The 16,165-nt window shown below is 44.2% G+C and overlaps 1 protein-coding gene across 1 annotated transcript; it reads left to right on the top strand.

Annotated features, from left to right (window-relative positions):
* The first annotated feature begins 2,886 nt into the window (after positions 1-2,886).
* Positions 2,887-14,917, top strand: LOC116412221 (phospholipase A2 inhibitor subunit gamma B-like). The gene is made up of 5 exons (XM_031905958.1): positions 2,887-3,024; positions 5,485-5,598; positions 6,934-7,074; positions 12,914-13,054; positions 14,528-14,917. The coding sequence occupies exons 1-5, from the start codon at positions 2,946-2,948 to the stop codon at positions 14,686-14,688; spliced, it is 636 nt and encodes a 211-aa protein (XP_031761818.1). The 5' UTR covers positions 2,887-2,945; the 3' UTR covers positions 14,689-14,917.
* Positions 14,918-16,165: the final 1,248 nt, after the last annotated feature.

Here is a 16,165-nt window from a genome sequence, read left to right as displayed (position 1 = left end):
AGTTCCAACTACCTAGAGACAAATGGCTAATTTTTATAGAACAACACAAAATACTGTAATTTACTATTCTGCATTTCCCAGAGAAAGAGATATCCATATGCAGGTACGGGAATCACATTCTAGATAATAATTGTTTGATGTTTTTGCTTGTATCGTTTGATAGATGTGTTGCATTATATACTTTTATTTATGTTTATTTAGTAACACAAATATATTTACTTGAATATTGGTCAGTATAGGTTGTGGGTGCTGGGTTTACTTGGAAGGGTTGAACTTGATGGACTCTGGTCTTTTTTCAACCCTATGTAACTATGTAACTATTAGTGATGAGTTTATCTGTTCCGTTTCGCTTCGCCGAAAAATTTGCGAATCTTTCAAAAGATCCGCGAAACGGCGAAAATGTTGTGCGGCAAAAGAATAGATGCCCGTGACTATTCTTTTGTCGCCCACGTCTATTACTTTGTCACCTGGCTATTATTTTGTTGCGCGGCTATTCTTTTGTTGCCCGCAGCAATTCTTTTGTCGCCCGCGGCTATTACTTTGTCACCCGGCTATTATTTTGTCACCCACGTCTATTACTTTGTCACCCGGCTATTATTTTGTTGTGTGGCTATTCTTTTGTCGCCCGCAGCTATTCTTTTGTCGCCCGCGGCTATTACTTTGTCACCCGGCTATTATTTTGTCACCCGCGGCTATTACTATGTCACCCGGCTATTATTTTGTCACCCGCGGCTATTACTTTGTCACCCGGCTATTATTTTGATGTGTGGCTATTCTTTTGTCGCCCGCAGCTATTCTTTTGTCGCCCGCGGCTATTACTTTGTCACCCGGCTATTATTTTGTCACCCGCGGCTATTACTATGTCACCCGGCTATTATTTTGTCACCCGCGGCTATTACTATGTCACCCGGCTATTATTTTGTCACCCGCGGCTATTACTTTGTCACCCGGCTATTATTTTGTCACCCGCGGCTATTACTTTGTCACCCGGCTATTATTTTGTTGTGTGGCTATTCTTTTGTCGCCCGCAGCTATTCTTTTGTCGCCCGCGGCTATTACTTTGTCACCCGGCTATTATTTTGTCACCCGCGGCTATTACTATGTCACCCGGCTATTATTTTGTCACCCGCGGCTATTACTTTGTCACCCGGCTATTATTTTGTCGCCCGCGACTATTCTTTTGACGCGCAACTATTCTTTTTTGACGCCGGTGACAATTTTTGGTCGTGCGGCAAATTTTTCCGCAGCAATTTTTTTCATCCATTTCACGAAACAATCCGCCAATGCCTTAACGTGGAAATTCGCTGCGAATCCAGATAGTGTCAGCACTCCAAGGCTCAATGCTCCACGGGGTGCACAGCCAAAATATGAGTATACAAAAAATAATTGTCTTCTTAAGAGGGAGGCCTTTTGGATTAGTGAATTAAATTGTGTGCATCCTCATGGTTTAAATGGAAGCTTGAATTTGAGTTGTTTTTTGACATAGATAAATAAGCTCCAAAATATTGATCGGGGATATGTTTTGTATATAACTTTGTAGTATTTCCGTTAGGTGTTATATATGGTTTTAACAAAATTCTTTTAATATATATTTTCGAGATAGAATTACAAAAATGATATATTTTTTTCACAGGATACCTTGTGAATGAACTTTTTAACATGGACACTTTGGGGCTGATTTACTAAGACACGATTTCGAATCCGAATTGGAAAAATTCCGATTGGAAACGAACATTTTGCGACTTTTTCGTATTTTTTGCGTTTTTTTCGGCGTCTTTACGATTTTTGCGTAAAAACGCGAGTTTTTCGGCGTATTTACGATTTTTGCGTAAAAACGCAAGTTTTTCGTAGCCATTACGAAAGTTGCGCAAAGTCGCGATTTTTTCGTAGCGTTAACACTTGCGCGAAAAAGTCGCGCCTTTTTCGTAGCGTTAAAACTTAAAAGGCGCGACGTTTCACGCAAGTTTTAACGCTACGAAAAAAACGCGGCTTTGCGCAACTTTCGTAAAGACACCGAAAAACTTGCATTTTTACGCAAAAATCGTAAAGACGCCGAAAAACTCGCGTTTTTACGCAAAAATCGTAAAGACGCCGAAAAAATCACAAAATTACCGATCATTACGAAAAAAAAGCAATCGGACGCATTCGGCCCGTTCGTGGGTTAGTAAATGTGCCCCTATGTGAGCTCACTGATGCACTAGTGACACCGTGTGGTGAGAATGTACATTGCACCTTATAATTGTGTTTTATGATATTGCACTTTAATTATTTCCGTCATGCGATGATTGTACTATGTTTAAGATTTTATAGTATGGCGATTTTTAGGATATAATCACTTATGTCATGATATGATAATCATTTTTTTTGAATGGATATGCACTTTATATTGATATGCACAGCTAAGGGCCAAGTTTTGGTCCGTTTAAATTTGTACACATATAACGGCATTGGCTAATTGCATTATGGTTAGAGAATGGGGATTGGGCACTGATTTCCACTTGTTTGATTGGAATGGTATTTAGATGTGATGTGGTACACCATTGTTTTTTATCCTTGAGAAAGGTCCTAATAAGGACCGAAACGTCGTTTTTTTAAAAACAATATGTAAAAGTATTGAAGGGTGTGCCGGCTAAGGACGATTATTTTATATATATATATATATATATATATATATATATATATATATATATATATATATATATATATATATATATATATATATATATATATATATATATATATATATATATATATATATATATATATATATATATATATATATAAAATGTAATTAGTAGTACGTGTGTAGTTAGGTTACACATGCAAAAGTTGGTTCAACCCAGGTATAAATTAAATGCAAAGCAATTTAGAGTTTCCTCCTGTGAGTCAGGCACCTCCCGCCCCTCCCAAACTTCCAGTTATTGGAGCTGCCATTATCTCTCTGTATGTGGATCCTGGGGAACCTGCTCACCATGAGATCGGCTGTGGGGCTCCTGTGTGTTCTGTCAGCTCTTCTGCCGACAGGTAAGGGGGCCCAGCTCTTCTGTAACGGCACTGCTGGGATTCTGGATACCTGTTCCATGGAGATATGAAGAGTAGGGCTATAGGGGGGGATTGGACACTGTACAATAGATGGAGCACTGCTGGTTGCATGTACCCCAGGAAATGAGGGATATTTGAACAGGTATGGGATCCGTTATCTGGAAACCCGATATCCAGAAAGTTCCGAATTATGGAAAGCCTGTCTCCCATAGACTCCATTTTAATCAAATAATTCAGATTTGTAAAAATGATTCCCTTTTCTCTGTAATAATAAAACAGTACCTGTACTTGATCCCAACTAAGATATAATTACCCCTTATTGGGGGCAGAACAGCCCTATTGGGTTTATTTAATGGTTAAATGATTCCCTTTTCTCTGTAATAATAAAACAGTACCTGTACTTGATCCCAACTAAGATATAATTACCCCTTATTGGGGGCAGAACAGCCCTATTGGGTTTATTTCATGGTTAAATGATTCCCTTTTCTCTGTAATAATAAAACTGTATCTGTACTTGATCCCAACTAAGATATAATTACCCCTTATTGGGGGCAGAACAGCCCTATTGGGTTTATTTAATGGTTAAATGATTCCCTTTTCTCTGTAATAATAAAACAGTACCTGTACTTGATCCCAACTAAGATATAATTACCCCTTATTGGGGCAGAACAGCCCTATTGGGTTTATTTCATGGTTAAATGATTCCCTTTTCTCTGTAATAATAAAACAGTACCTGTACTTGATCCCAACTAAGATATAATTACCCCTTATTGGGGCAGAACAGCCTTATTGGGTTTATTTAATGGTTAAATGATTCCCTTTTCTCTGTAATAATAAAACAGTACCTGTACTTGATCCCAACTAAGATATAATTACCCCTTATTGGGGCAGAACAGCCCTATTGGGTTTATTTCATGGTTAAATGATTCCCTTTTCTCTGTAATAATAAAACAGTACCTGTACTTGATCCCAACTAAGATATAATTACCCCTTATTGGGGCAGAACAGCCTTATTGGGTTTATTTAATGGTTAAATGATTCCCTTTTCTCTGTAATAATAAAACAGTACCTGTACTTGATCCCAACTAAGATATAATTACCCCTTATTGGGGGCAGAACAGCCCTATTGGGTTTATTTAATGGTTAAATGATTCCCTTTTCTCTGTAATAATAAACAGTACCTGTACTTGATCCCAACTAAGATATAATTACCCCTTATTGGGGCAGAACAGCCCTATTGGGTTTATTTAATGGTTAAATGATTCCCTTTTCTCTGTAATAATAAAACAGTACCTGTACTTGATCCCAACTAAGATATAATTACCCCTTATTGGGGGCAGAACAGCCCTATTGGGTTTATTTAATGGTTAAATGATTCCCTTTTCTCTGTAATAATAAACAGTACCTGTACTTGATCCCAACTAAGATATAATTACCCCTTATTGGGGCAGAACAGCCCTATTGGGTTTATTTCATGGTTAAATGATTCCCTTTTCTCTGTAATAATAAAACAGTACCTGTACTTGATCCCAACTAAGATATAATTACCCCTTATTGGGGCAGAACAGCCCTATTGGGTCTAATTAATGTTTTATTGAGCAGTGTCGTGGGCAGTAGCTCAGGGGGATTCATTGAACAAGTGGGGATGATCATGTTGTCCTGGAGAAAAAAATGGATGGATCTATCAGTTGATTTTCTGACAGTAAGAAGTCCTAATACTGCTATACAATTTATTTGGGGTGTATGTTGGGAGGGGGGGCCTTCAAGTCACAGCCCGGTAGGCCAGTGCTTCCCCAGTTTTGGACTGGGCTTACGATATACAAAGGGTTAATAGTGAACGGGAAGCAGCTTTGCAACTAGAAGGAGGTGGTGATTTTGACTTTCCTGTTACAAAAAGGAAGGGGGGAGTGTACAGGCAGAGCTGTCAACCCCCCCCCCCCCCCCGCTAAATAGGAAACTGCCATTTTAAGTACTAAGGGCCGCCCCCTGGGATCATAGGAGTCACAGTGCACACAAACAAGCCAAGGCACACATACATGCTAGGCCCCATCAGCCAATGAATGGGCAGAGTTCTGCCTGTTACTCCCACACTACTTCCTGTTACAGTCAGAGCTGCATCACTTCCTGTCAGCTGATCTCTGAGGGGGCACACAGCTCATCACTAAATGGCGGCTCAAGGGAAAGGGTGTAAAAGGGCAATATTTACTGATATATATATTCCAGTTTGGGGAGATTCTTTAATAGGCCACTTAACATAATATAAACTGTCTGTTGGTTACGTATTCATTCTGGGGGTGTAGTTTCCCTTTAAAAATATGGCCGCTCATCCTTTCCTGTATAAATACAAATATGCAGATATTTTTCCATTAAGAATAGTATTTACCATGATGCTACAGCTCCATTTTTCAGACGTTATTAATAACCGATGTATTTATTTTGCAGGTTATTGCCTTTCATGTAAAGCTTGTATTGAGTTGGGTTCCACGTCCTGCAGAGGGAAGAGTACGGCGTGTCCCCCGGGAACTGTCTGTGGTTCTCTCTTCATAAGAGTCTCAGGTACATGGGCCATACTAACAGGAGTGTGTGCTGAGGGGTGTTACGGTTCTACCATTTTAGTTATTCTTTTTCAGTATTAGTGAGCTGTGTGGGGGGCTCAGTCCTACTTTTCCCTTGGCTCAAAGCTTTTTTTTATTATTACAGAGAAAAGGGAATCATTTAACCATGAAATAAACCCAATAGGGCTGTTCTGCCCCAATAAGGGGTAATTATATCTTAGTTGGGATCAAGTACAGGTACTGTTTTATTATTACAGAGAAAAGGGAATCATTTAACCATTAAATAAACCCAATAGGGCTGTTCTGCCCCAATAAGGGGTAATTATATCTTAGTTGGGATCAAGTACAGGTACTGTTTTATTATTACAGAGAAAAGGGAATCATTTAACCATTAAATAACCCCAATAGGACTGTTCTGCCCCAATAAGGGGTAATTATATCTTAGTTGGGATCAAGTACAGGTACTGTTTTATTATTACAGAGAAAAGGGAATCATTTAACCATTAAATAACCCCAATAGGGCTGTTCTGCCCCAATAAGGGGTAATTATATCTTAGTTGGGATCAAGTACAGGTACTGTTTTATTATTACAGAGAAAAGGGAATCATTTAACCATTAAATAACCCCAATAGGGCTGTTCTGCCCCAATAAGGGGTAATTATATCTTAGTTGGGATCAAGTACAGGTACTGTTTTATTATTACAGAGAAAAGGGAATCATTTAACCATGAAATAAACCCAATAGGGCTGTTCTGCCCCAATAAGGGGTAATTATATCTTAGTTGGGATCAAGTACAGGTACTGTTTTATTATTACAGAGAAAAGGGAATCATTTAACCATTAAATAAACCCAATAGGGCTGTTCTGCCCCCAATAAGGGGTAATTATATCTTAGTTGGGATCAAGTACAGGTACTGTTTTATTATTACAGAGAAAAGGGAATCATTTAACCATTAAATAAACCCAATAGGGCTGTTCTGCCCCCAATAAGGGGTAATTATATCTTAGTTGGGATCAAGTACAGGTACTGTTTTATTATTACAGAGAAAAGGGAATCATTTAACCATGAAATAAACCCAATAGGGCTGTTCTGCCCCAATAAGGGGTAATTATATCTTAGTTGCCTCATATGCCACACCCTTTTAATGAGCTGAGCCAGTAACACCTTCTCTATCCAACTCCTAATGTTGTAATTAGGCAATTACCAAGGTTAAACTAAATATAAAATAAAATAACTCCCCACGGTATCCCTCCACCATGGGATATAGTTGGTTAAAGCTGTTCTCTATGCTGTGAATGTGCCGGCTAATGAGACTGCCCCGTCCATGTGTTTGTAGCTGCACTACGCGGCGTCGTTAGATCCTGTGTCCAAGAAAGTCACTGCAACAAACCCGGGACGTTTACTGTGATGGAATATAAAGGAAAGCAAGTGTTGTCCTGCTGCACCACCGACAACTGCACCCCGGCTAAACCCACGTGTAAGTCTCCTGTCCTGCTCCCAGAATGCTCAGCAAATCCCCAACCAACATCTCTCATTTAGATTTCATTTTAAAGGGAAACTATACCCCCAAACAATATAGGTCTCTATAAACAGCTCATATGTAAAACCCTGCTTCATCTAAATAAACCATTTTCATATAAATATACTTATTTAGCAGTATGTGCCATTGGGTAATCCTAAATAGGAAACTGCCATTTTATGTACTAAGGGCCGCCCCCTGGGATCATAGGAGTCACAGTGCACACAAACAAGCCAAGGCACACATACATGCTAGGCCCCATCAGCCAATGAATGGGCAGAGTTCTGCCTTTTGCTCCCACACTACTTCCTGTTACAGTTAGAGCTGCATCACTGTCAGCGGGGGCCTCCGGCACCCACGGGAGGGGAGAAGTCAGGATCAAGGAGGAAGGCCGCTTCCAGCGAGTCCGAGCGAAGTACAGATGCAGGATAACCCAATAGTGAGGTCCGGTTCAGGCAAAGGTCACTTAAGGCAGGCAGCAAGGTTCAAGGTCAGGAACAGGCAAATAGACAGCAACAGTAAAGCAGATAGGAATATTAGAAGCCCAGGAACACAATAGGTAAATTGAGCTATACTCGGGCATTGAACCTGGGTCTCTGGCGTTCTTTTAAGTTTGAATTTGGCGCCATAGCGCGTGACGTCATCGCGCCGGCGTCCTTGCGCCCACGTGGAGCCCTGGGCGCCGCCATCTTGGATTCGCCGCGCCGGGAGGAAGGACGCCGCCGCACGCCAGGTAGGGAGCGTCGCCGATTCCTGACAGTACCCCCCCCCCACGGGGGGCCACTGGACCACTAGGCCAAGGCTTCTGAGGAAATTGACCATGGAATGCCTTCACAAGACGAGAAGCATGTACATCAGAGTCTTTCTCCCAGGAGCATTCCTCAGGGCCGAATCCCTTCCATTGGACGAGGTATTGAAGTGATCCCCTGGAGAGCCTAGAATCCAGAATCTTTTCAACTTCGTACTCTTGCTGACCATCCACGAGGACGGCAGAAGGAGGGGACTGAGCAGAAGAGAAGTGATTGAGCACCACTGGTTTCAACAAGGAGACGTGGAACACGTTAGGAATCCGCATCTCTGGGGGAAGTTGTAGCCGGACTGCCACGGGATTGATCACCTCAGAGATGGAGAAGGGACCCAGGAACTTGGGACCCAGTTTCGGAGAAGGTACCTTCAAGCGGATGTTCTTGGAAGAAAGCCAGACTTTTTCACCAACCTTGTATGGAGGGGAAGGCTTCCTCCGACGATCAGCGAAGGTTTTGTGTATCAGGGAACTTTTCTCCAAATTAGACTTGGTGGCAGCCCAGATAACAGACATGTGAGCCGCCAAGTCATCTGCAGCGGGAACTTTGGAGAGGAGAAAATCTTGAGGGAAGGCCAAAGGATGTTGACCATACACTGACAAAAAAGGAGATCTTCCAGTGGAGGAATGACTGGCATTGTTGTGAGCGAATTCTGCCCACGGGAGTAAATCTGACCAGTCGTCTTGGCAAAGGGAAACATGGTTTCGCAGAAATTGTTCAAGAGCTTGGTTTACACGCTCTGCTGCCCCATTGGTCTGAGGGTGATAGGCTGAGGAGAACTGAAGAGACACTCCCAGAGACTTGCACAAGGAGCGCCAAAATCTGGACACAAACTGAGACCCCCTATCGGAGACAATTTCCACAGGGAAACCATGCAAACGAAAGATATGCTGTATGAAGAGTTGAGCCAGTTCTACAGCCGAGGGGAGTTTCCTCAGGGGTACGAAGTGTGCCATCTTGCTGAAGCGGTCTATCACTACCCAAATGACAGTGTTACCACAGGAGGGCGGCAACTCCACAATAAAGTCCATACCCAAATGCGTCCATGGGCGAGAGGGTACTGGCAATGGATGCAGAAGACCGCAGGGTCGGGAGTGGCTGGCTTTAGTGGTGGCACATACAGTACAAGCTGCGACAAAGTCTCGGACATCCTTACGGATGGTCGGCCACCAAACTAGGCGTTGAAGAAGTTCAAGAGTTTTTTCAGAACCAGGGTGGCCAGCTTGTTTGGAGCTATGAGTCTGCTGGAGAATGGGAAGGCGTAACTCAGGAGGTACAAATGCCATCCCTATGGGAGTATCTGGAGGAGCGGCAGACTGGCTTAGCAATATTTGTTCAGCGAATTGGGGCAATACAGAGGCAATGATCCTGGATGGAGGAATGATAGGCTCTCGCTCTATAGGTAGACGATCCTCTGGGGAGAAACTTCGGGACAGGGCGTCTGCCTTCCGATTCTTGGTCCCAGGACGATATGTCAGGACAAAATGGAAACGGGAGAAGAAAAGCGACCACCTCGCCTGACGGGGATTCTGTCTCTTTAGAGACTGTAGAAATTCTAGGTTCTTATGATCGGTATAGATCGTGACCGGATGAGATGCTCCCTCTAAGAGGTGTCGCCATTCCTCGAGGGCGAGTTTGACAGCCAGGAGTTCACGATTCCCAATGTCGTAATTCTGCTCGGCGGAGGAAAACTTCTTGGAGAAGTATGCACATGGATGGAGCTTACCATCTGCAGAATGTCTCTGGGAAAGAATAGCACCTGCTCCTACATCAGAGGCGTCGACTTCAATAAAGAAGGGTAGATGAGGCTCTGGGTGTCGAAGAACAGAGGCCGAAATGAAGGCATCCTTCAGGGACTGAAAGGCTTCAAGGGCCACAGGAGGCCAACAATTGGGTCTCCCTCCTTTGCGGATGAGGGAAAGGATAGGAGCAATGCGTGAAGAAAAGCCTTTAATGAACTGGCGGTAATAGTTCGCAAATCCTATAAACCTCTGGATTGCTTTAGTACTCTGGGGGAGTGGCCACTTCTGGATAGCAGATACCTTGGCAGGATCCATTTCGAAGCCCCTAGACGAGATAATGTAGCCCAGGAAGGAGATCTTTGGTACTTCAAAAGTGCATTTATCCAACTTGGCGAAAAGAGAATTTTCTCTAAGGCGAGAAAGGGCTTCTTTGACTTGGGAGCGATGGGTCTCCAAATCCTGAGAGAAGATAAGGATGTCATCCAGGTACACGACAACAGACTTCCCCAGGAGGTCCCGAAAAATATCGTTTACGAACTCTTGGAAGACGGCTGGAGCGTTGCAGAGGCCGAAGGGCATCACGAGGTACTCGTAATGCCCATCACGGGTATTGAAAGCCGTCTTCCACTCATCGCCCTCTCGGATCCTGATGAGATTATAGGCCCCACGGAGATCCAACTTAGAGAAAATCTTGGCCCCTTTTAGTTGGTCAAAAAGTTCTGAAATAAGGGGTAAAGGGTATCTGTTCTTAACAGTTATTTTATTGAGACCCCGGTAGTCAATACAGGGGCGGAGTCCACCGTCCTTCTTTTCGACAAAAAAGAAGCCAGCTCCTGCTGGAGAAGTAGAAGGACGGATAAATCCACGCTGGAGATTCTCAGAGATATACTCCTTCATGGCAGCCGTCTCTGCAGGGGATAAGGGATAGGTCCGCCCACGGGGTGGCATGATTCCAGGAAGGAGATCAATAGGGCAGTCATACCGCCGATGCGGGGGAAGAAACTCTGCTGATTTTTTACAAAAGACATCAGAGAAGTCCCTGTAGACGGAGGGCAGAGCTGAAAGACTCGTAGAGGAGACTGTAACCCGCTGGAGTGGCCGAAGAATTAAACAATGTCTTTGGCAATACTGACTCCAACGGGAGATTTGACCCGATGACCAGTCAATGGAGGGGTTATGGAGTCGTAGCCATGGCAACCCCAGCACAACAGGAGACGAAGGACATGGAATGATCAGGAATGACATCTTTTCCAGATGTAGTGCTCCAATCTGGACAGATAGTTCACCGGTGGTTAAAGTAATGGTGTCCGTGGAGAGAGGTCTGTCATCGATGGCGAGGACCCGAATAGGAGGAGTCACTGGAAAGAGGGAAATGCCAACCTTTTTCGCGAATGCCAAGTCCATAAAGTTTCCTGCAGCTCCGGAATCAAGGAAAGCTGAGACTGGAATTGCCTGGGAGGGCAACCGGATCTGCACAGGAACATGAAATTGGTGAGATTGTTCCGCTGACTTAGGAACAATACTACCAGCAAAAGAAACAATAGTCTTACTTGAAGCAGGAGTATTCCCCAGCTTGACAGGGCAGGAAACCGCTAAGTGGGATTGTCCGCCGCAGTATAGACATAGGCCGGAAAGGCGTCTCCGAAGCTTCTCTTGTGCAGATAGTCGAGCCTTCCCAAGTTGCATGGGTTCCTCCGAAGGGGAAGAGGTAAACTGCGGGGAAGACGGTGGCATCATAGGGTTCTGGAAGCGCGGAGCCAGGACTGGATGAGACTTTTTATTCCGCTCTTTATCAGCCTGATGTTCTTTAAGGCGAGTGTCTACCTTAATAGCGAGAGCAATCAAATCTTCAAGGGAGTCAGGTAGATCTCTGGATACCAGGTCATCCTTCAGACGGGACGATAGGCCTTGATAGAAGACTGCCTTATAAGCCTCCTCATTCCAGGAAGTTTCCGCCATGAGGGTTCTAAAGTCTATGGCATACTCACTGGCACCGAGACTGCCCTGGCGGATTTGCAGCAGGCGTGAAGAGGCAGTAGCGACCCGACCAGGGGCATCAAAGATGGTTCTGAACATCTGTAGAAATTCCTTCACATCAAATGTCAGGGGTGACTGACTCTCCCAGAGAGAAGTTGCCCATTCCAGTGGTTTGCCCTCCAGACGAGACATAACGTAGCCCACCTTCGCTCGCTCACAGGAGAATTGGGAAGGTTGGAACTCAAACTGAATCTGGCATTGAGTCACGAATCCCCTGCAGGCCTGCGGATTGCCACTGTAGCGCGGAGGAGGAGGTATTCGTGGCTCACGAGCTGGCGGCATCGCTGGCAGAGGAACCACCACAGCAGGAGGAATTTCCGCGACAGCGGGAGTAACGGGCAAACGGGACAAAATGGAATCAAGTACTTGCCCAATTCTGACTTGCTGGGATTCATACGCCTCCATACGGGACGCCAGCCCGCGAAGGGCTCTTCCGACGTCCGGTACCGCTTCCTCGGGATCCATGGCCCGAGTATAATGTCAGCGGGGGCCTCCGGCACCCACGGGAGGGGAGAAGTCAGGATCAAGGAGGAAGGCCGCTTCCAGCGAGTCCGAGCGAAGTACAGATGCAGGATAACCCAATAGTGAGGTCCGGTTCAGGCAAAGGTCACTTAAGGCAGGCAGCAAGGTTCAAGGTCAGGAACAGGCAAATAGACAGCAACAGTAAAGCAGATAGGAATATTAGAAGCCCAGGAACACAATAGGTAAATTGAGCTATACTCGGGCATTGAACCTGGGTCTCTGGCGTTCTTTTAAGTTTGAATTTGGCGCCATAGCGCGTGACGTCATCGCGCCGGCGTCCTTGCGCCCACGTGGAGCCCTGGGCGCCGCCATCTTGGATTCGCCGCGCCGGGAGGAAGGACGCCGCCGCACGCCAGGTAGGGAGCGTCGCCGATTCCTGACAATCACTTCCTGTCAGCTGATCTCTGAGGGAGCACACAGCCCATCACAAAATGGCGGCTCAAGGGAAAGGATGTAAAAGGGCAATATTTACTGATATATATATTCCAGTTTGGGGAGATTCTTTAATAGGCCACTTAATATAATATAAACTGTCTGTTGGTTACGGATTCATTCTGGGGGTACCTACTGATCACGAGATGACTATAATCTAATTACTGATTACTATGCTGCCCCCACTAGTAATATAAAGTTTTTACACTAAAGGGTAAGTAAGCCACTGACTTTAATTTCTTTATTGTTTTACCTCCCCAGGGAGTGAGTCCACAAATACCCGGCCAAATGGCTTGACGTGCCCAAGCTGTTATTCCTTCTCTGATGACTGTTCCGATACAGTTCAGGTGTCGTGTTCCGATGATGATAATTATTGTTTTTCTCAGTCCCTTCAAACCTCAGGTACCATAGTGTTTCCCTTAGACAGTACAGTATGGGGGTACAGCTTATTGTGTGCCCAGAACATTCCTTCTCTGTATATTTGTATTTATACATATGGGTAGGGGGTGCCATAGTGTTTCCCTTAGACAGTACAGTATGGGGGTACAGCTTATTGTGTGCCCAGAACATTCCTTCTCTGTATATTTGTATTTATACATATGGGTAGGAGGTGCCATAGTGTTTCCCTTAGACAGTACAGTATGGGGGTACAGCTTATTGCGTGCCCAGAACATTCCTTCTCTGTATATTTGTATTTATACATATGGGTAGGGGGTGCCATAGTGTTTCCCTTAGACAGTACAGTATGGGGGTACAGCTTATTGCGTGCCCAGAACATTCCTTCTCTGTATATTTGTATTTATACATTTGGGTAGGGGGTGCCATAGTGTTTCCCTTAGACAGTACAGTATGGGGGTACAGCTTATTGTGTGCCCAGAACATTCCTTCTCTGTATATTTGTATTTATACATATGGGTAGGGGGTGCCATAGTGTTTCCCTTAGACAGTACAGTATGGGGGTACAGCTTATTGTGTGCCCAGAACATTCCTTCTCTGTATATTTGTATTTATACATATGGGTAGGAGGTGCCATAGTGTTTCCTTTAGACAGTACAGTATGGGGGTACAGCTTATTGCGTGCCCAGAACATTCCTTCTCTGTATATTTGTATTTATACATTTGGGTAGGGGGTGCCATAGTGTTTCCCTTAGACAGTACAGTATGGGGGTATAGCTTATTGTGTGCCCAGAACATTCCTTCTCTGTATATTTGTATTTATACATATGGGTAGGGGGTGCCATAGTGTTTCCCTTAGACAGTACAGTATGGGGGTACAGCTTATTGTGTGCCCAGAACATTCCTTCTCTGTATATTTGTATTTATACATATGGGTAGGAGGTGCCATAGTGTTTCCCTTAGACAGTACAGTATGGGGGTACAGCTTATTGCGTGCCCAGAACATTCCTTCTCTGTATATTTGTATTTATACATTTGGGTAGGGGGTGCCATAGTGTTTCCCTTAGACAGTACAGTATGGGGGTACAGCTTATTGTGTGCCCAGAACATTCCTTCTCTGTATATTTGTATTTATACATATGGGTAGGAGGTGCCATAGTGTTTCCCTTAGACAGTACAGTATGGGGGTACAGCTTATTGTGTGCATATGGGTAGGAGGTGCCATAGTGTTTCCCTTAGACAGTACAGTATGGGGGTACAGCTTATTGTGTGCCCAGAACATTTCTTCTCTGTATATTTGTATTTATACATATGGGTAGGGGGTGCCATAGTGTTTCCCTTAGACAGTACAGTATGGGGGTACAGCTTATTGTGTGCCCAGAACATTCCTTCTCTGTATATTTGTATTTTTATAAACAGTCAGTCAATTAATTTATGAATACTTTCTTGTTAAATAACATTGTGCTTTGTTCTATTCAGGGCAGGAGTCATACTCAGTTACATTACGTGGCTGTGCCACAGAAAACCTCTGCCAAATGGGCAATCACTCTGTGAACTTGGATTCAAAAACAAACAGTATAATTCGCTGCACCAAGGCAGTAGGGGGCGACACCAGAACCACACAGCAACCTCGGATCTGACAACAAATAGTGCAGTGCCTGGCACCACGGCAAATATGGCTGCCACCAAAACCACAGAGCTGGCTGCCACAGCAGTCGCCGTCGTGGCTACAATTAAAAGCGGAAGCAATGCTGGGAATAGCGGTACATCAAGTGCCACCACCAGTTTCCATTCTCCTCCAGTCTCCGTTCTGTTGTCTAGCAGCTATTTTCCTTTCATTATCATCAATAAACCTCTAATCATAAAACATACGGTTATATCTGTTATTTAGATATGAGTATCTGTAGCTCACTGGGTGTGGGTCATACAGTAGGGCTGTATGAAGAAGTAGAGCATCTACTGCCATGAAGGTCAAGAAGGCCTCCTACTCAACCCCAGATGATTGGGGTCTTGCCATTTGAGAAACACAGGTCTACAGGGTCCACAAAGCCAAACATGAGTACAAAAAAGACTCCTGATTCTGAAAGAAACATTGGGTATTTCAATATTCAGGTTCTGGATCTTCTAGTTCTGGATCTTCTAGCAGACAGGCTGAATATAACCAAGTGGGGGTATTAGAAGGGTTAGAGCATCTACTACCATGAAGGTCAAGAAGGCCTCCTACTCAACCCCAAGATGTGCAAGTGATTGCGGTCTCACCATTTGAGAAACACAGGTCTACAGGGTCCACAAAGCCAAAAATTAGTACCAAAAAGACTCCTGATTCTGAAGAAGCATTGAGTATTTCAATATTCTGGTTCTGGATCTTCTAGCAGACAGGCTGAATATAAACAAGTGGGGGAGAAGGGTTAGAGCATCTACTACCATGAAGGTGAAGAAGGCCTCCTACTCAACCCCAGATGTGCAAGTGATTGGGGTCTCGCCATTTGAGTAACACAGGTCTACAGGGTCCACAAAGCCAAAAATGAGTTTAAAAAAGACTCCTGATTCTGAAAGAAACATTGGATATTTCAATATTCAGGTTCTGGATCTTCTAGCAGACAGGCTGAATATAAACAAGTGGGGGTATTAGAAGGGTTAGACCAGGGGTCCCCAATCTTTCTTACTCGCGAGCCACAGTTAAATGTAAAAAGACTTAACACAAGCACCATAAAAGTTCATGGAGGAGCCAAATAAGGGCTGTGATTGGCTATTAGGGGCCTCTATGCACCCTATCAGCTTACAGGGGGCTTTATTTGGTAGGAAATCTTGTTTTTATTCAACCAAAACTTGCCCCCAAGTCAGGAATTCAAAAATAACTCCCTGGTTTGGGGGCACTGGAGCAACACCCAAGGGGTTGGGGACCAACATGTTGCTCACAAGTCACTGGTTGGGGATCACTGGGTTAGAGCATCTACTGCCAGGAAGGTCAAGAAGGCCTCCTACTCAACTCCAAATTTGTAGGGAGGGGGAGTTTGAATACCCACAGCAATGAGCAGAATATCAGGTGCAGTCGGTATAAAGGCAGAGAGTTGTAGCACCACTATGGAGACTGATGTGGAAAAGTAGACTAAAGTC

Source organism: Xenopus tropicalis, chromosome 7 (genome assembly GCF_000004195.4).
Source record: "Xenopus tropicalis strain Nigerian chromosome 7, UCB_Xtro_10.0, whole genome shotgun sequence".
In the NCBI taxonomy this organism is placed as follows: domain Eukaryota; kingdom Metazoa; phylum Chordata; class Amphibia; order Anura; family Pipidae; genus Xenopus; species Xenopus tropicalis.
The sequence above is the reverse complement of the archived record's forward strand: the minus strand, read 5'-3'. Positions and strand labels throughout refer to the sequence as shown.

What these genes read in the sequence shown, in the direction of transcription:
- LOC116412221 (XM_031905958.1), top strand. Translation starts at nt 2,946, where the DNA reads ATGTGGATCCTGGGGAACCTGCTCACCATGAGATCGGCTGTGGGGCTC. An exon ending in GTCAGCTCTTCTGCCGACAG is followed by an intron (nt 3,025 to 5,484) that starts GTAAGGGGGCCC and finishes TTTATTTTGCAG; the next exon opens with GTTATTGCCTTTCATGTAAA. An exon ending in TCAGTCCCTTCAAACCTCAG is followed by an intron (nt 13,055 to 14,527) that starts GTACCATAGTGT and finishes TGTTCTATTCAG; the next exon opens with GGCAGGAGTCATACTCAGTT.